Source organism: Oncorhynchus nerka, linkage group LG26 (assembly GCF_034236695.1).
Source record: "Oncorhynchus nerka isolate Pitt River linkage group LG26, Oner_Uvic_2.0, whole genome shotgun sequence".
Classification (NCBI taxonomy): Eukaryota; Metazoa; Chordata; class Actinopteri; order Salmoniformes; family Salmonidae; genus Oncorhynchus; species Oncorhynchus nerka.
Genome location: NC_088421.1, coordinates 7663526 through 7684118, shown reverse-complemented (window position 1 = coordinate 7684118; position 20593 = coordinate 7663526). Strand labels below are relative to the sequence as shown.

General features: G+C 46.4%; 1 protein-coding gene across 1 annotated transcript in view; it reads left to right on the top strand.

The window, feature by feature from the left end:
• LOC115110153 (neurabin-2-like) overlaps nucleotides 1–20593 on the top strand; it is a 59604-nt gene that overhangs the window by 30522 nt on the left and 8489 nt on the right. Inside the window, exons 3-6 of the mRNA XM_029635556.2 lie at nucleotides 14623–14755; nucleotides 15902–16022; nucleotides 16133–16237; nucleotides 18789–18924. Coding sequence (XP_029491416.1) covers nucleotides 14623–14755; nucleotides 15902–16022; nucleotides 16133–16237; nucleotides 18789–18924 — 495 coding nt within the window. The remainder of the gene's footprint in view (nucleotides 1–14622; nucleotides 14756–15901; nucleotides 16023–16132; nucleotides 16238–18788; nucleotides 18925–20593) is intronic.

Here is a 20593-nt window from a genome sequence, read left to right as displayed (position 1 = left end):
CAGCACCCACCACCCCTGTCTTTCCCCTCTCTCCCTCCCTTCCTCAGCACCCCCACCCCTGTCTTTCCCCTCCTCCTCTCTCTCTCCCTTCCTCAGCACCCCCACCCCTGTCTTTCCTCTCTCTCCCTTCCTCAGCACCCCCACCCCTGTCTTTCCTCTCCTCCTCTCTCTCCCTTCCTCAGCACCCCCACCCCTGTCTTTCCCCTCCTCATCTCTCTTCCTTCCTCAGCACCCCCCACCCCTGTCTTTCCTCTCCTCCTCCTCTCTCTCTCCCTTCCTCAGCACCCCCACCCCTGTCTTTCCTCCTCCTCCTCCTCTCTCTCCCTCCCTTCCTCAGCACCCCACCCCTGTCTTTCCTCTCCCCCTCTCTCTCCCTTCCTCAGCACCCCCACCCCTGTCTTTCCTCCTCCTCCTCTCTCTCCCTTCCTCAGCACCCCCAGCCCTGTCTTTCCTCTCCTCCTCCTCTCTCTCTCTCCCTTCCTCAGCACCCCCACCCCTGTCTTTCCTCTCCTCCTCCTCCTCTCTCTCTCTCCCTTCCTCAGCACCCCCACCCCTGTCTTTCCTCTCCTCTCCTCCTCTCTCTCTCTCTCCCTTCCTCAGCACCCCCACCCCTGTCTTTCCCCTCCTCTCTCTCTCTCTCCCTTCCTCAGCACCCCCCCAGCCCTGTCTTTCCTCTCACTCCTTTTGTCCTTCCCTCAGCATCCCCACCCCTGTCTTTCCTCCCTCCCTCCCTCCCTCCCTCCCTCCCTCAGCACCCCCCACCCCTGTCTTTCCTCTCCTCCTCTCTCCCTCCCTCAGCACCCCCACCCCTGTCTTTCCTCTCCCCCTCTCTCTCCCTTCCTCAGCAACCCCACCCCTGTCTTTCCCTCCTCCTCCTCTCTCTCCCTTCCTCAGCACCCCCCAGCCCTGTCTTTCCTCTCACTCCTTTTGTCCTTCCCTCAGCATCCCCACCCTGTCTTTCCTCCCTCCCTCCCTCCTCTCCCTCAGCACCCCCACCCCTGTCTTTCCTCTCCCTCCTCTCTCTCCCTCCCTCAGCACCCCCACCCCTGTCTTTCCTCTCCTCCTCTCTCCCTCCCTCAGCACCCCCCACCCCTGTCTTTCCTCTCCTCCCTCCTCTCTCCCTCCCTCAGCACCCCCCACCCCTGTCTTTCTCTCCTCCTCCTCTCTCCCTCCCTCAGCACCCCCACCCCTGTCTTTCCTCTCCTCCTCTCTCCCTCCCTCAGCATCCCTACCCCTGTCTTTCCTCTCCTCCTCCCTCCCTCCCTCAGCACCCCCCACCCCTGTCTTTCCTCTCCTCTCTCTCCCTCCCTCAGCACCCCCACCCCTGTCTTTCCTCTCCTCCTCCTCTCCCTCCCTTCCTCAGCACCCCCACCCCCTGTCTTTCCCTCCTCCTCCTCTCTCTCCCTTCCCTCAGCACCCCCACCCCTGTCTTTCCTCTCCTCCTCCTCTCTCTCCCTTCCTCAGCACCCCCACCCCTGTCTTTCCCCTCTCCTCCTCCTCTCTCTCCCTTCCTCAGCACCCCCCACCCCTGTCTTTCCCCTCCTCCTCTCTCTCCCTTCCTCAGCACCCCCACCCCTGTCTTTCCCTCCTCCTCCTCCTCTCTCTCCCTTCCTCAGCACCCCCACCCCTGTCTTTCCTCTCCTCCTCCTCTCTCTCCCTTCCTCAGCACCCCCACCCCTGTCTTTCCCCTCCTCCTCTCTCTCCCTTCCTCAGCACCCCCACCCCTGTCTTTCCTCTCCTCCTCCTCTCTCCCTCCCTCAGCACCCCCACCCCTGTCTTTCCTCTCCTCCTCTCTCCCTCCCTCAGCACCCACCACCCCTGTCTTTCCCCTCAGCATCCCCACCCCTGTCTTTCCTCTCCTCCTCCCTCCCTCCTCAGCACCCCCACCCCTGTCTTTCCCTCTCCTCTCTCTCCCTCCCTCAGCACCCCCACCCCTGTCTTTCCTCTCCTCCTCTCTCCCTTCCTCAGCACCCCCACCCCTGTCTTTCCTCCTCCTCCTCTCTCCCTTCCTCAGCACCCACCACCCCTGTCTTTCCCCTCAGCACCCCCACCCCTGTCTTTCCTCTCCTCCTCCTCTCTCTCCCTCCCTCAGCACCCCCACCCCTGTCTTTCCTCTCCTCCTCTCTCCCTCCCTCAGCTCTCTCCCCCCCACCCCTGTCTTTCCTCTCCTCCTCTCTCCCTCCCTCAGCACCCCCACCCCTGTCTTTCCTCTCCTCCTCTCTCCCTTCCTCAGCACCCACCACCCCTGTCTTTCCCCTCAGCACCCCCACCCCTGTCTTTCCTCTCCTCCTCCTCTCTCTCCCTCCCTCAGCACCCCCCACCCCTGTCTTTCCTCCTCCTCTCTCTCCCTCCCTCAGCACCCCCCACCCCTGTCTTTCCTCTCCTCCTCCTCTCTCTCCTCTCCTCCTCCCTCCCTCCCTCAGCACCCCCACCCCTGTCTTTCCTCTCCTCTTCCTCTCTCTCCTCTCCTCCTCCCTCCCTCCCTCAGCACCCCCCACCCCTGTCTTTCCTCTCCTCCTCTCTCCCTCCCTCCCTCGGCACGTTTTGTATCGGTTCAATCATTTCTAGTCGTCGTCTGTCCATCTGTGTGCCCTGGAAGGGTTAAACGGACAGAACACAGAGGATTCGCTTGTCAATCTCCAGTGTGTCTCTCCCTGCAGAGATGAGAGAGTGCAGTGTGCTAACAGTGCAAAGCCCCAAATCCACAATTGAACACTGTTATATTGGATATGTATCATATTGAATGTTGATTGGACATGCATTGATTATGTGACAGAGATGACTGTGCTTGCCGGTATGCTGACTAGTGTGATAGTTGTTTTGTGACGGGCTTGACAATTTTCACACGACTGTGATTGTGTTGCCACATGACTCGCGATACCGAGTCTCATATTCGGCTGCATCACCTTATCCATCAACAGAGTGGTTCTCTGTCAACCGGGACACAGTGAAGTTACAGGGACGTGATGAGGGGATAGCTCCCACCCCTTCCGTCTCATACAGCTGGGTTGTAAGTAAGTATTCCTCGTAGGAGCAGGAGCCCATCTCCTGTTTCTGTAGCGTGAGGCAGCTTGATGTACCAGTACACCCCCCCCAGACAGGATGCTAGTCTATCACAGGGCTTTGCCCCCAATCTATCTCCTTAATGCTGAGTGCCAAGCAAATTGGGTCCCATTTTTACAGTCTTTGTTATGACTCTTTCAGGGCGGACACTCTAAACACAAGGCCACTGAGTTGTCTACAGCTGGGGTGTACACCGTAATGAAATGTGATTGCTGTATTGATTGGCGACCACTAAATGCAGCCATACATCATGGGATCAATAACATTTATTTAAGCTTTGATCTTTTAACCTCAAATGGTGTTTGGAACATTGGGAGATCTGTTGTCGTTTGAGGCCTCCAGGCTTTTTTTGGGGGGGGCTAAGCACTCTGTGACAAATGACCTTTTGTGTAATGTAAAACAAAAAAAACAAAGAAGGTTAATTGAACAGGAAATTGAACGTCGCTTCAGCTCGATGGCCTCAGACAAAGAGTCCTTAGCTACTGCGGTTTAGCTACTATGTGTCATGCGTTTATCTGGTTTGAGGCCTGGTATGAGTCGATATTCAAGTCAGCCAAAATCATATACGGTAATTAACTCAACACATTATTTATATGAATGTTTTCCTTCAGCTCAGAAAAGAAATGATGTTTACGTTCTGCACACGAGCCACGTTGTTGTTTTTGGTTTGAATCTTGCCCAAAGTCTGATTTCGTCTTCAACCCTGGTCTGGTCTCAAACCTGGTACCCTGCCCTGGCTAGCTCAATGTGTTGATGACGATGACAGCCAGAAGCCCTGCAGCTAGTCTTCTCCCTCTCCCCTTCCTCCTCCTCTGCTCCTCCATTCACAGAAAGAGGAGCGTCTATCCCTCTCTTCACTACTTCCTCGGTTATCCATGCTAATGAGCCTGGGGCCAGGGAAGTGGGCAGAGCGGGGAGAAAGGGAACGTGAGACTTTCTCGTCTGCACGTGGATTCCATCCCTTTTAGGAGATCAAAGCTGTCTCTCTCCGTCGTTTAAAAAAAAAAACTGCTATTATATATTTTTAATATGTTGTATTTCGTACGCTTCCTGTTAATCTAACCAATTGACATGCTGTACGATAGAAATGGATCTATTGAATGGTTTCGCTTGCTGAGCGTTGACCTAGTGTTAACAACACACGATTTAATGGCTCGTAGCTGCTACCCTGCCAGGCTTTAACACACTATGGCCTCATGCATATCTTCTGACACATATCCCCGCTGTTACTTAGGAAACTGCTGTGGTGCCTGCAGTGTTCTACCACGACTACATGTCCTACTGCTAATCTAACACTTTACAATGCCATCTGATGGTAACGGCGCTAATGAATAGTCTGTGCTAGTGTCAGTGCTATTGATAGCCAAGGATAGCCATGCTAGCTACAGTAATGTGCCATCTCAGTGATGGCTAGCTATATAGCTAGTTGCTACGTTTTAATGGGCATAGATCGGACTGACATGCAGAGGCGTATACTGTAGGCTATAAAGTATCCTGCAGGGTTGTGTTTCTACTTCCAGGGGGATCTCTGTATACAGTATGTATATCTTATGGTTTTTGAAGCCGTCTTTTGAGAATGCATCTAGTGAATGGTTTGATTTAGTCTCCATGTCATTACTGGCACATCATCCTTACACAATAGACTGGCCAGTCCCTCCCTCTGGCTATGGTAAGATGCCATAATAACATATCTGCTGTACAACCCAAGGCATTTGCAGAAGGGCATACGAAGCATGTATTGTGTTTCAACTGTGAACGGTCGTTTCAAACACCAACTGTTGTCTGTGCAGCTTCTGAATGGTTTCATTGACTAGAATAGTGCACTGTTTATCTGTAGGCTTAGGCCTACTATACAGGCTACAATGTACAGTGATTCAGACCAGTGTTTCCCAAATGGTGGGTTCCTGCAGATTTCTTTGGGTTGAGTCATACGACTGGGCACTGGCTATATGCTTTTGCTTTATTTGTGGCTTATATTTTCAGGAAAACACCCAAAAGCTCTATTGAAGATACGTTTGAAAAACACACACACACACACACACACCCACAGGAAGAGAATACCCCCCCCCCCCCCCCAAATCTGACAGTGGAAACACACACCGACGCGCACACACACACAGGCCTGTCACAGGGGAGGTGGAACACAAGCTCGATCTGTATCTACCACTTCCTGTCACCATGTTGTGCTTCCTGTCATTCCCCAGTAGTGTCTGACACTGTCGCAGAGTCGGTCTTGAGCGTATTCTGCTGAATATAGCCCTATGATACAGCGATTGCGCCACAACGTGGCAGACACCATAGCAACTCCTTAGCGACAAATATATATATATTTTTTTTTACCCAGCACCCTTAGCTGTCAGATGTAGTGACACATGAACCCCCTAGAGACATACAGACAGATTGAGACTAATGGTGCGCGGGTGTGCGCATGTGTGCGGGCACTGTCAGACTGCATCCCCAGCACATCGTCACATCAAGTCAACAAGGAAATCAACCAACCCTCAAAACCACCTAGCTCTCTCTCTCTCCCCTCTTTCTCTAAACCTGCACATCTAGACAGGAAAACATCTTCAACAAATGATTCCCTGCCCCCTCCCTCCCTTCCTCCCTCTCTAAACCCCAGCAGTGTGGTCCCTTTCCCCTCCACTGTTAAAACCAGCATGTCTCCTTAGGTTCATTATCAGATCACCAAGTGGATTATTTAGCTAGGCAAACACCCTCCCCTGCATCCTCCTGCCCCTGCTGTGGTAGCTGTTCGCACGCTATGCTAACATTTTTAGGCCTAAGGCAGCAATGTAAAATAGTGGCTGGGACAAAGTTGGTGTTATAATGTGGGATTCGGGCTTTGAATTAAAGGCTGCAGTTTTCACCTTGAGCAATGTATTTAAAAAAAAATATGAATCTCAATTATGAATCATTTTTTAACTGTTTCCAAAAGGAACTATTTGGTTGCTAAGCTAAATCAATCAGATACTCTAAATGTACACTACCGTTCAAAAGTTTGGGGTCACTTATAAATGTCCTTGTTTTTGAAAGATACGCACATTTTTTTGTCCATTTAAAATAACATCAAATTGATCAGAAATATAGTGTAGACATTGTTAATGTTGTAAATGACCATTGTAGCTGGAAATTGTAGCTGCTGATTGTTAACTTAGGGCTAGGCCCCTTTTTTTCTCCACTTCCTGTCTGAATGACGTGCCCAAAGTAAACTGCCTGTAGCTCAGGCCCTGAAGCCAGGATGTGCATATAATTGGTACCATTGGAAAGAAAACACACACAAACACTGAAGTTTGTAGAAATTATTACTCAAATCAATGGCACCAACTAAACAGACCTTTTGGCATACAAAGATTTTTTTTAAATCTATCAACGACACTAAAACGACACTACATGTTATAGCTGGGACCCTTTGGATGACAAATCAGAGGAAGATTTTCAAAAAGTAAGTGAATATTTAATCGTTATTTGTGAATGTATGAAACCTGTGCCGGTGGAAAAACATTTTGATGTGGGGCGCCGTCCTCAAACTATTGTTCTGATTAAAGAAGCAATAACACTGGCCTTCTTTAGACTAGTTGAGTATCTGGAGCATCAGCATTTGTGGGTTTGATTACAGGCTCAAATTGTCCAGAAACAAATAACTTTCTTCTGAAACTCGTCAGTCTATTCTTGTTCTGAGAAATGAAGGCTATTCCATGCGAGAAATTGCCAAGAAACTGAAGATCTCGTACAATGTTGTGTACTACTCCCTTCACAGAAAAGCACAAACTGTCTCTAACCAGAATAGAAAGAGGAGTGGGAGGCCCCGGTGCACAACTGAGCAAGAGGACAAGTGCATTAGAGTATCTAATTTGAGAACCAGACGCCTCACAAGTCCTCAACTGGCAGCTTCATTAAATAGTACCCGCAAAACACCAGTCTCAACGTCAACAGTGAAGAGGCGACTCCGGGATGCTGGCCTTCTCTGGGATTCTCTCTCTCTCTCTCTGCGGGTTGCCTCATGCTTTAATCACATGCATGAGCCTATTGCCCAAACTGATTGCATTTATATGGTTCCTCTGTGAGGGATACTGAAAATACTCTAGTCACATTCCCTGTGTACACAGGCCTGGCTGAGAGCTATGCTGTGTGTGTGTGTGTTCCATGGTAACCAGGCCAACAGTGTCAAACATGGGCCCGCATGCCCAATTTTCAAGGCGCATGAAACCATATGCTTATTTTTTTTTTAAAGGAAAAACTGCTAGTGAAATACAACCTACGCACAAACTCTGCCCTGCGTCACTGGAGTCTAAACTGCTGACTGTGCCAGAGCTTCTACATACATTTGTCCATTGTGTTCGCCTTCTGAATGTTACCTCATGTCTCACTCTCCCTCCACCACTCCCACCCCAGCCAGCCATCATAACCCCTCCACCCCACTGAAGTGTACATACAGCTAGCTGGGCAGAGAGAGAAGTAACAGGCTATGCTAGGGTTGTTATTGCTATGCTGTTAGCATTAGCAACGTGCTAGTGTAGTGCCAGCCACATGCCAGCTAAATCCTGTGGAATGGCTGAGAGGCAGGAACCAGGAGATGGGTAAACACAGTGGTCAGCCCAGCCACATTCCTCACTGTCTCTGTGTGCGTCCCAAATTGCACCCTATTCCCTATACATTTAAACTGGGCCCATAGGACCGTTTGGGATTGAAAACCTTCTACCCATCTCCCTAAGTAACCATCTGAAGGTAGGGGTTGCCCTTAACATATCTAGGTTGAGATTTACCCTCATTCTTCATCTCAACCATTTGGGAGATTGATGGAATAATAGCTGATCCTGTATAAGTTGTTAAGAACAGCTCCCACAAACTGAAAACAACCAGAGCATCTGTTTTATCGCCCCTCTCGCTCTCTTTTTCCTTTCTTTCTCTCGGTCTCCCCCTGAATCGGGTTAGTCCATGGAAGTGTAAGAAGTCTGTCTTCCCTACTAAAGCTACATACGGTGTGCTAATCCTACTTCATACTATTTAGAACACACTGTTTAGTAAGAACGAATGCAGTAAGCAACACACATCACCATATTAGGCTCATCCTACTGGGAATGTGTAATCTAATGCACAATTGCGTTGATTCCAGCCATTCGTTAATTTTGGTACAGCGCGTCGCTTTATGTGATTATCAGTTGTCAAACAAGTGGATCTTTCGAAAGACGATTATCTTCCTCAATAGTGTGCTGTGGAATTCTACGAGATGAAAAGCCAAAACGAGTATGACATCCTGGCTTTTTAAAGCATACTAAATGTTTAAAATGTCAAACTATAAAACGTTATATTTTTGCATACCCTAAATGTCTCCTATTTAGAACGCAAATATGGGTATTCGGACACTCCCTGCCACAGCTCCAGGGGACGGAAGGGCAGGCAGGGAGGCAGGGAACTATGACAAGCTGCCAGCTAGGGATGATGCCAGAGCAGGGCCCAAAATTCAGACTTTGTGTCGTACTGTACTATCAACATGATTTATTCACATCTGTGTGCTATACAGTAGCCTGCTTGCTAGCCTGATGTTGCTGTGTGTCTTTGGTGAGATGACAATATAGCATTGGTGAATGTAGAGCTAGTCAGGCACATAGGCTAACTGCACATCTACATGGATACATTATCTGAAAATTGTTCACTACTGTAACTATCTCAGCCACCCTTATTCACTAGAATAACTTCACACTCAGCTGTAGAGTTTAAAACATTTTTTTTTTTACTGGTTTGCATTTGGCTGGTGTTTTATGGCTGTGAAATCATGCTGGGCAGCTGCGTTCATTTTCCACTGGTCATATCTGATCTCTGAGGTCATCTGGAATCTGCTCGCTCAGTCCGCCCTCATTCTCATGTTGTATTTCATGCTGGTAACCACAAACCAGTTTATAATAGAAATAAGGCACCTCGGGGTTTGTAGTGTATATGGCCTATATACCAATATACTGAACAGAAATCTAATGCAACAATGTCACTGACTTACAGTTCATATAAGGAAATCAGTCAATTGAAATAAATGAAATCATACCCTTATGCCCAGCCAATAAGAATGAGTTTTTCCCCACAAAAGGGCTTTATGACAGACAGAAATACTCCTCTGTTTCATCATTGTCTGAGTGGCTGGTCTGAGATGATCCCGCAGGTGAAGAAGCTGGGAAGTGGAGGTCCTGGGCTGTCACGGTTACACGTGAGGCCGGTTGGACGTATTGACAAATTCTCTAAAATGACGTTGGAGGTGGCTTATGGTAGAGAAATTAACATAAAATTTTCTGGCAACAGCTCGGGTGGACATTCCTCCAGTCAGCATGCCAATTGCCCCCTAAAAACTTGAAAAGATAAACATCTGTGGCGTTGTGTAACAAAACTACACATTTTAGTGGCCTTTATTTGTCCCCAGCACAAGGTGCACCTGTGTAATGATCATGCTGTTTAATCAGCTTCTTGATATGCCACACCTGTCAGGTGGATGGATTATCTTGGCATAGGAGAAATATTCACTAACAGGGAAGTAAACAAATTTGTGCACAAATTGAGAAATGTAGCTTTTTGTGCGTATGGAAAATGTATAGGATCTTTTATTTTAGCTTATGAAACATGGGACCAACACTTTGCGGTTATATTTTTCTTCAGTAACATATTCCAGTCAGCAGATGCTTCTATCCAAAGCGACTTACAGTCATGCTTGCAAACATTTTACCTACGAGTAGTCCCAGGAATCAAACCCACTATACTGGCATTGCAAGCGTTATGCTCTACTAAAAGCTACAGTACATACCTCTCTGTGTCTGTCCTCATTCTTATTACAGCTCTAAAAGCCATTACTTAGATTTTGTCCATTATAGTTTTAGTACATTTCATCATTGACTCTATAGGAAGATGGAGATTAGTATAGAGAGATCATTGAGCTGGTCAGCTTTTTCATATCGAGTGAGCGCGGGCAGTATCTTTTATGCTCTGACCGATTATTGGCCAAAGTTATTGTAGATTATGTTTTCAAATGTCAAATAGCTTAATTCGATGTTCACAATTTAACTGGGCAATACGCCATGATAGTGGAGACACTGAAAACGCACAGGTTTTTTCAAATGTGTGTGCTGTGCACGTTTTAAAAAGTGGGTGAATGTTTGTGTGTAAAATGAATTCCCTGAAGTCTAGACCGAAAGTGATGCTGAGACTGGGGGAAAAAACTACCTTCTGACTGCCGCCTGGGGAGAAGGAGACAAAGAGAGAGAAACTGGTGTCAAACTAACATTTGCCAAGCTGTGGGTTGCTATGGCGACGGGCATCACGTGACCACGGTGATGGTATTCACACAGAGTGGGGAAGCCGTTGAGAGAGCTCAGGTGAGATATTCTTGAAAAGCAGAGTCAAGATTACAATGCATTTGATAAAATATTGATGCTCCCTAGGCAGAGAGAGTGAGATTGATGCGATGTGTGTGGAGGGAGAGGTCAAAAACAAGGTTGCGAAAGAAAGGGCCTATGGGATATTTAAGGATTTTTATGCTTGTTTTATTTATTTTCTCTGACCGACCCAATCATTCTATATCCCTCTCACTTTAAATGTTCAAGCCTAAATGCTGTCAAAATGTGCTTAACAAGTCACATAAGTTACATGGACTGTGCAATAATTGTGTTGACTTGTTGCACCCTCGACAACTACTGTAATTATTATTATTTGACCGTGCTGGTCATTTATGAACATTTGAACATCTTGGCTATGTTCTGTTATAATCTCCACCCGGCACAGCCAGAAGAGGACTGGCCACCCCTCATAGCCTGGTTACTAGGTTTCTTCCTAGGTTTTGGCCTTTCTAGGGAGGTTTTCCTAGCCACCTGCTTCTACATCTGCATTGATTGCTGTTTGGGGTTTTAGGCTGAGTTTCTGTACAGCACTTTGATATATCAGCTGATGTAGAAGGGCTATATACATACATTTGATTGATTTAACATGATTTTAGAATGACTACCTCTTCTCTATACCTCACACATACAATTGTCTGTAAGGTCCCTCAGTCGAGCAGTGAATTTCAAACACAGGTTCAACCACAAAGACCAGGGAGGTTTTCCAATGCCTCACAAAGAAGGGCACCATCTAGGGGTAGATGGGTAAAACAAACTAAAACAGATATTGAATATCCTTTTGAGCATGGTGAAGTTATTAGTACACTTTCAGTGGTGTATCGATACACTCATTCACTACAAAGATACTATAGGTGTCCTTCCTAACTCAGTTGCTGGAGAGGGAGGAAACCGCTCAGTGACTTCACTGTGAGGCCAATGGTGACTTAAAAAAAATAGTTTAATTAATGGCTATGATATGAGAACTGAGGATTTGTAGTTACTTCGCAATAGTAACCTAAATGTAAGAGTGAAAAGAAGGAAGCTTGTACAAAATACAAATATTCTAAAACATGCACCCTGTTGGCAACAAAACTAAAACTGCAAAAAATGTGGCAAAGAAATTAACTTTATGTCCTGAACACAAAGTGTAATGTTTGGGGCAAATCCAACACATCACTGAGTGCCACTCTTCATATTTTCAAGCATGGTGTTGGCTGCATCATGAGTATGCTTGTAAACAACAAGGACTAGCTCGTTTTTTTAAGGATAAAAAAAAACGGAATAGCGCATAGAGCTAAGCACAGGGTAAATCGTAGAAAACCTGGGTCAGCCTGCTTTCCAACAGACAGAGATTTGAGATATTTCTGTATTTCTTATTCAATAAATTAGCAAACATTTCTAAACACACGTTTTCACTTTGTCATTATGGGGTATTGTGTGTAATTGGGTGAAGAAGAAAAAAATGTCCATTTAATCCATTTTGAATTCAGGCTGTAACTCAACAAAATGTGTAATAACTCAAGCAGTATGAATACCTTCTGAAAGAGAAAGGGGATACCTAGTCAGTCGCACAACTGAATGCGTTCAACCGAAATGTGTCTTCTGCATTTTAACCCGACCCCGCTGAATCAGAGGTGCGGGGGGGCTGCTTTAATGTTGCTATTTGGGACACATCCATAGACTGACTGTTTGGGACACATCCATAGACTGTCTGGTTGTAGTTATCTAATAGCTGGAGAGAAGAAAAAAAATCTTTGCTGTCTGCTGCACAGGGCCAATCATATGATATTATGCTTTGAATTGGTTGTTCCTTTTCTTATGCTATGGTGTGGTGTAAAGTAACTCATCCACAGCTGTCTTAGGACGAAATGGTTCCGTTTTTTAAACATCTGGATGGCGCTGCTGGGCTTTCACCAGCTGAAATTAGCTGTAAAATCAGAGGCATAGTTTTTAGGCTTATATTCCATTCGGGAGGTGTTATGCAAATCATGTGATGAAATTGAGCCCTCATCAGTTAAAATCATGTTGATTTACGGTCGGGCTTGGTTCAGTGTGGCTTTGTGATAAGTAGTCCGTCTCTGGTGTGAAAGAAAGCTAAGAGGTATTGGTATTTACTAGGGGTAGTGATCTGGCTTGCACACAGTTACTATGAAGCTTCTGCCTTTTTTGGAGCAGAGGGGCGCGACAACACCTACTAGCAGCCCCGAATAGAGCGGCTGATAAGGGGACGTCTTTCACTTGACAAGAAGACGCATCACACTCCTATACTTAATTTTTTTGAATGAAAAAAGTTTGACTATTTTGATATTGAATCCTGCATTGTTGGGGAGGTGGCTTGCAATCTTCTTTTCGTAAGAGCTTATGAGGCAGACTGTGTTCGTGTCACTCTGGAATGCTGGAACTTGAAGAGGAGATTCGAGGACTTGGACCAATGCTGAATTCCAAAACCTTGTTTGTCATGTTTTCTTTTGGCTTCTTCTCCCTTCTGCCTCTTTACACAGTAAACCTCCAGTTCCTGTATAAAAACCACACGGCTCATTACATTCTCCCCTGACCAGCGGATGAACTCAATTCCCTTGTTGCCTACTTTTAATTATTTCTCACATCTGTGCCCCCCCATCTACCTTTCTTTACTCCCCTCCTATGAGCACAAGACATTGAAAAGATGTCTTTGGGCAAATTTTGCTCACTGGGCCTAGATAACATAGAACTGGACTAGGCCACTATGGGATTTGGCGTTAGAATTCTAGCAGTACAAAATCGTAAAGGTTGAGGGTTGTGTTTATCCTTTAACCTCAGCAAGTGGATATCCACCTTATTTATACTTGACCCTCTTAGCAGGCTTGTGGATAACTCTGTTAGAGCTGTTGTTGTTCATCTGATTAGTTGGTGGGGTTTTTTGACAATGGAATTCAAAATGCATATTAATAATGTTATCATGGCAACCCTGGATCAGAACAAATAACTGAATAAAGGATTCCTCACAATTTATGATATGAATAATACACGTGAAACTCCATGACCTGTGTGTGTGTGTGGCCACAGCCACGTGCATGACCCCATTTCAAATATTAAACCTCATCCCACTGAAAGCAGAACACGTACCAAAAAACGTCCTGACATGCCCGGACACCTCTCTAATACACTAATGCAGGACGGGAGGTTATGAAAAATACATCCCCCTGTTAAATATAAATCACCTGAGTACCAGTAAAATACGCCCCACCTAGCCGCTCACTGGAGCACCCTCACCACCGCTCTCCACACCCACATGTTGCCAGCGTAACATGGCACCCCATCACCCCCCAGAAGTATGTCCTCGCTGCCAGAGTGAATTTGGCCTTAAATACACACACGCTCTCTCTCCTCTCTCTCGCACTCACACACATGAAACTAGATAGACTTTATTAGGTTGGATGAGAAGCCATTAGCTCAGCGAGAAGCCATGAGGGTGTGTGTTTGTATCAGCGAGCCGTATAACACCACCCCTGTCTGTCTGGTTGTTGGAGGCGTCTCCTTCCGCCCCGTTAGCGCTTTGCCTGCCTGGCTCTCCTTTTAGCTCTGGGTAGAGGCCTGTAGGCACAGATTTAGGATCAGCTTACACTTCCCGTAGTCTTGTACAACCATTAGTGGTGAACATGCTAAACTGACCTTAGATCATTTTCTACTGCAAGGGTTCCCAAAGTTTTTCACTCCGGGGGGTCCCCCTTCCAGCATCAGGAAACATCCTGCGCATACCCCTCGTCTAGTTCTATGGGCACAAGCACTGTTCAAGACAAACTGTTCACCACCCCTCTTGTGGGTGGAGAGAATTTTGCAGGTTTGAAGCTTATTTCCTGCAATTCTCCACATTTTGTCTTGGGATGCAAAGAAGATGTTGCGGATTTAAAGCAAATTTTCTTGCAATTCTATACATTTTGCCACATCTATGTGTTCATGTGATATTTGAGTGACAAAAAAATTACAACGTCTATGGGCAAAAAAAACTAACATTAGCTGACATGGGCTAGTTGATCTGGACATTTCAGACAAGTTCTAAATAGCTCTCTAAGGTATGTAATGACTTAACATGACAAGAGGAAAACTGATGATGCACTACTGTTCTAGAGGACATGTCTCCTCTATGGGAAGCCTGTTGTGGTGTAAACCTTGCGTGTTGGTGAGTGTCGAACTGACCTATGACCTTTTTGTCTTCTCTCGGCAGGTGTTCACCACGTACTCCAACGAGGACTACGACCGGCGTAATGATGACGTGGATCCCATGGCGGCGTCGGCTGAGTACGAGCTGGAGAAGAGGGTGGAGAGACTGGACCTCTTCCCTGTGGAATTGGAGAAAGGTAAAAACCTGGTGGAATCTTCTAGAGCATTACAGAACCCTACTGATCCTCACTATATTGTTAGTCCTGCATGGTTCAGTCGGTAGAGCATGGTGCTTGCAACACCAAGGGCCGTGGATTTGCATACGTAAAATGTATGCACACGACTGTCGCTTTGGAGTTCAATAGCATAAACCAGAAAGCCAGAGATAATTAATTAACTGTAACTATTGAAGTTACAACTAGTAGCTAAACATTTTCAGTGAAGTCTGTAGTTTCCATTACCCCCCCCCATTTTTTTTTTTTTTTTTAATAATATATGGGACTCACAATCACAGCCAGATGTGACACAGCCTGGATTCAAACCAGGGACCGTAGTGACTCCTCTTGCACTGAGATGCAGTGCCTTAGAACGTTGCGCCACTCGGGAGCTTGAATTGCTTCAACTAGCTAGTTGATGTCTTTAAGTAACCTTTACCTTTTTCCTCACAAATCTGCTAGCCACATATATTTGCATGACGAACGAACACCTTAGTGGTCACCAATGAATCCAGAGTCGCCCGTTATCTCCTTATTGGATTTATATTACACTAGATTAGCAGTGGCTAATTGGGTTCTAATACGGATAATGCCCGCTTATACAAAGTGGCGTAGTAGCTTTAGCTAGCTACTGTATCTTCCAGTCAAGGTCCCCATTTTATTACATTTATTTCCTTACATTGGGAAGGGAACATATTTATGAGGTTAGAGTTCAGTTGGGCCTTCTCGCTGCAGCAAACAAAGGAAAGGAGGGGTGCTTAACGACCATGACAAATATCATGAGAATGGCTTACCAAGACAAACTTCCAAAGGGAGCACTCAACAAAAAAAGAGCAGAGACTGATTTATTTTTGCTGACTTTAATCTGCAAACAGGTCAATGACGTTTCGACGTCAAGCTAACGTCTTCCTCAGTGACCACTGCACTTAGCTCCTATTTCTAGCTAGTGGCCCATTGAGACACAACAATGGATTAAAGGGAGCAAAAATAAATCAGTCTCTGCTCTTTTTTTGTTGAGTGCTCCAACTTACCTTGAATTAGTCCTTTTTGGAAGTTTGTCTTGGTAAGACACTCATATTTATGAGGTTATTTCCCCATTTCCTATCTCCTATCCCCTCTTCTGCACAGATGGGGACGGTCTGGGGATCAGCATCATTGGCATGGGTGCCGGGGCGGACATGGGTCTGGAGAAACTGGGCATCTTTGTCAAGACGGTCACTGACGGAGGAGCTGCACACCGAGATGAAAGGTTCTGAACAGTCTGTGTTTCAGCAGTGTATCCCAAAATGATTTTTTTTGCTTGCTCCTCGTCCTCTTTTCCCATTGTTCACTATCACTCTCTTCCTCCCTCCCCTGCAGGATCCAGGTGAATGACCTGATCGTGGAGGTGGATGGGACCAGTCTGGTGGGCGTGACCCAGGCCTTTGCTGCCTCCGTCCTCAGGAACACCACCGGCACTGTCAAGTAAGAACCCTCACTCAATAGCTGTCAATAAACACTTTGTTTCAACATCAAGCTATTGGTACAGTATCTATAGTGTATTTACTGCACTCTGGTCAAATGTGGTGCCACAGTACCCTGACAAAATCTGTTATGAGAAATTAAGCATGGGATTGGAGAGAAGGGGGTCTAGATACAGAACTGTATAAAGACCGGTGATGGGGAACCAAACACACTATTGCTCCCAAGTACCGTAACTCTACCTCCCTTCAGACTGGATCACAATTGGAATCCCTCTCTTCCCATTCCCACCTCTAATCCCCTCATCCTGACGCTCTCATTCCTCTCTCCTGCATTATTAACTACCTGTGGGGGTCTTTGTGTTAATTGGCGGGGCAGTTTGACTGTAGTGTAGCTAGGCGAGCAGAGACGTCTCTCATTGTCTTCACATCAAAGCCACCCAGAGATTGGACAGCCTGATTTTAAGACATGAGCCTGGATCCCAGGGAGATGGCGGAGAGGCCGGTGTCGGCGAGGGAGTGGCGAGGCTATTTATAAAACAGCCTGGTCCAACCTGATTCTCGGACCAAGCTCAGGTTGCTGTCTGACAGTACGGACGGTAATCAAAGGAGTGAGGGAGGAAGAGAGGGAGGGAGGGGTGCCCCAGAAATGTTATCGCCTGCCCAATCGGACTCTTGTCTCCCCTTGTGGAAGCACCTTTGTTCAAAGTGAATTTGCCACCTATTGTTCAGTTTTGTACGCCCTGTTTAATCAAAAATCCAGGAAATTGATTTGTCTGTAGACAAAATTCTCTGTGGAGAATGCTGATGTATGACCTCATCCAAGGTAGGATGGGTTTGTACAGATGGTGGCAGGGGGACACTTGCAGATTCACACGTACAGATGGTTCCAGACAAGGCCTGGTTGTTTTCCACTTCGCCACTTCCTGGATGGAGCGTGTCTCTGAGCTTGTGAATATTCATTGATTTAGCACATCCGTCGATCCCCCTCACAGGCTGCTGACTGGTTTCACGGACAGGTGGTGATGTTTTGATTGGTCCAAAATTAGAAGCGCCTTCTCTCTGGTAATTATGCTTCAGCATAGTCGCAGCAAATAGATGGCGTGGTTTGTTTTGAAAATGCTGGAGAGGTTAGGTGTCGTATTTGCTTGACATCTTTCTCCGTGCACAGCTTGGCTTTTCCACATAGTGGTTAGATTCCTAGTCACCGTTTCTTCCCTCCCTTTTGACCACCACGGAGTTATTTCTCCTCAGGCAAGAAAGGGGCACCCTAGTGGGTTCTTAACCCTCACACACTCATCACCAAACCCCCGCCCACACTGAATGCCACAGTGATGCTGGCAGTCGTGTTGAATGATGTACCTACTTCTCTCTGGGGTGTCATTGCGCATGTGTGGTAGTCTAGTCTCAGGCAGGGATACAGATTGGTGACCAGAGGGTTGTTAGTTCAAATCTCACTTACGGGATTTTTCTGATGTAATGATCAGTGCCATTTTTTCTGCAGTGAACCATATTAGGTGTACAAAAATATATCACGTTCGAATAGATTTAGAAATGGTCGTTTTCGTCATATTGTCTAGAGCACCAACATCAAGGAATATGATGTTCTGTTGAAAGGATCCCTTTTGGCACAACGTGGTATTAGCTACAGCGGCATGGTTTCCTTTGTCTTACGTGTCACTGTGCATCTGGCTGCTTTGCGCACAGGCTTGGGTGTGACAAATGATCCCCAGGCAACCGTCAAGTTGAGGTCTTTCCGCTCGATCATTCCATTGGACAAACATGTGACAGCCAGAGCTGGTGTCGCGGTCTTAAGGGTCCCATCTGCAACAAGTTGGTCTTTCCGCTTGATCATTCCATTGGACAAACATGTGACAGCCAGAGCTGGTGTCGCGGTCTTAAGGGTCCCATCTGCAACAGGATAACTCTGTAGACGCTTCAGTCACTCATTCTATAAAACATGCATGTCCTCTCATGCTTTGTTTATTTCATTGTTATTCTCTGTGATACATAGAAAAGGGGTGTTTCTAAAATGGCAATCTATTCCCTATATAGCGCTCTGGGCAAAAGTAGTGCACTAAATAGGGAATATGGTTCCATTTCAGACACAGTCTTCAGATGGCGTGCTACACTTATTCACTGAATTGTCTTTCTCCCTCTGCATAATCTTGTCACATTTTCTACTCGTTACAATGTCAACTCATCCATCCATGTACAGTGAGTGTCATGTTCCTTCCAGGCACAAGCTGTTATTGTCATTCCCCACCAAATGTTGCTGCCCTGGCTTGCACTTGTTTGTATTCTGTGGGGGCTATTTTCTTGGAAAATGTAACTGATGAGTTATTTGAACTCTACAGTCTGGTCCTTCTATGATTATATCATATTTATCTACATTCTACTGTGTATCTTCTGAAGTTGCAACCACTAGACCTACACTTAACCACCCTACCCTAGTTTTACCTTACTACCCACTTAAACCCTACCCTTTCCCATTGGCTGCTCCTTGACCGACATGCCTTCCTTACTCACCCCGTTGGTCGTTGTTGCCCATGCAGGTTCATGATTGGCCGAGAGAAGCCAGGTGAGCAGAGCGAGGTGGCCCAGCTGATCCAGCAGACCCTGGAGCAGGAACGCTGGCAGAAAGAGATGATGGAGCAGCGTTACAGCCAGTACATGGAGGAGGACGAGGAGGTGAGGGGCTCACAATGTTCTGTGTCCCAAATGGCATCCGATTCCCTCTATGATGCACTACTTCTGACCAGTTACCATAGGGCCCACACACACACACACACACACACACACACACACACACCATGACAAAGATTACTTCAGTCCATCCAAAACATATTCGCTCGTTCCGTCAGTCAATAATATGACAAAACAAGATGGCGCTAATGAAGCGTTTGACACTTCCTCCCCAAAGCCTTAGATGTTCCATCAGGCTCCCTTCACAATGGAATAATACAACTAGAAATTCTATAAAGAACACTCCTTGTTCACCACCCCTTCACTGATCTAACAGGACCGGATAGGTGTAAGCAATGTGACGGAACCTAGGTGCACATAGTGCTTTATACCTGCCCAGTCATCTCAGATCTTTGAAAGGGGCTGAATAAGGACAGAGGCAGTCGGGGAAAGCATTGTGGCATGAAGCCCAGCCCAGCAATTGTCTTAGTTCCTTGTCTCCCCTCAGTCTCTTCCATGGAGCGGAAATGCTTGAATAATTGAATCAGTCTCCTTGTTAAATTCAATCATGTTCAATAGATGTCTGGGCTTGGGTGTGAAAGACCGACAAGTATGGACCAGATGCCACGACCCAGGTCTGGTATTCCATCACACTGTGTCTCCCCATCAGAACATGCCCCCCTCCCAGCAGATCTGAGCCTGCGTCAATGTCATTTCCTGCTAAAGATGCGTTACCAGTTAACATACAAGTCCTTTCTAATACGTTTCAAAATCAATAGTAGTTGTTATTTGGTCTTGTTTTTATGGGTAGGCATCGTTTGATGGCATTGTCCTATGTGACTCCGGCTATAATCCCTCAGTCTCCGTGCTTTGTTTCTCCCCCAACTCTGGTTAGCTATGCAACGTTCAAACAGTGTAAACATTTTCAGCACGTTTGGAGAGTTGACACATCAGACAGTGTTGTTGTGACAGGCGCATTCAGGCCTTCAATGCTTGGTCCAAATGGGAGGGTTCAGACGGGCAGACAGACCAGTGTTGATGGGGGGGGCATTCCCTCAGAGAGTGACTCATTGGTATGACAAGCCTTTGTTGGGGCTTGTCCCAGGCGGCTGTTGTTAAAGGAATATTTAGAATGGCTGTGTGTCGGTCTGTGTGTTGGGAGGTGTTAAGAGTGAGTGTGTTGGAATTCTGTGTGTGTGTGTGAAGGGGTGTGTGTGGTTTTTGTGTTATTGACCTCACCAGGTCCATATAGATGGTACAGTATAGTGGGGTTTATTGAGCCAATCAACAGAACGATTATAGACAAATTTGTATAAACTATTTCTCAACAAAGATTCCCGTCACTGCAGCCACGGAGTCCCCTGACAAGCTTTGCCTTTTGACAGGCTTCCCTGGTAAACATAAAATGGTGGTTGCCCAATTCTAGGGTGTCAATTCTGGCCCACTAGCATTCTACTCCTGGATGTCTTTTTCCTCTAAGCTCAACTTTACCATCTAGTGGCCATTTTAGGGTAGAGGGAAAACATCGATGAGAAATAGAAATGGAGGCCTATCCTTCGAGGCCCCCCAAAAACCGTTGGTTTCCCATTGGTGAAACCATGTATTTACTTCACATGGTAGTTACATAGGGAGGTATGGTTACTGTGTGACATTGTTGGTTCACAACAAGACCGAA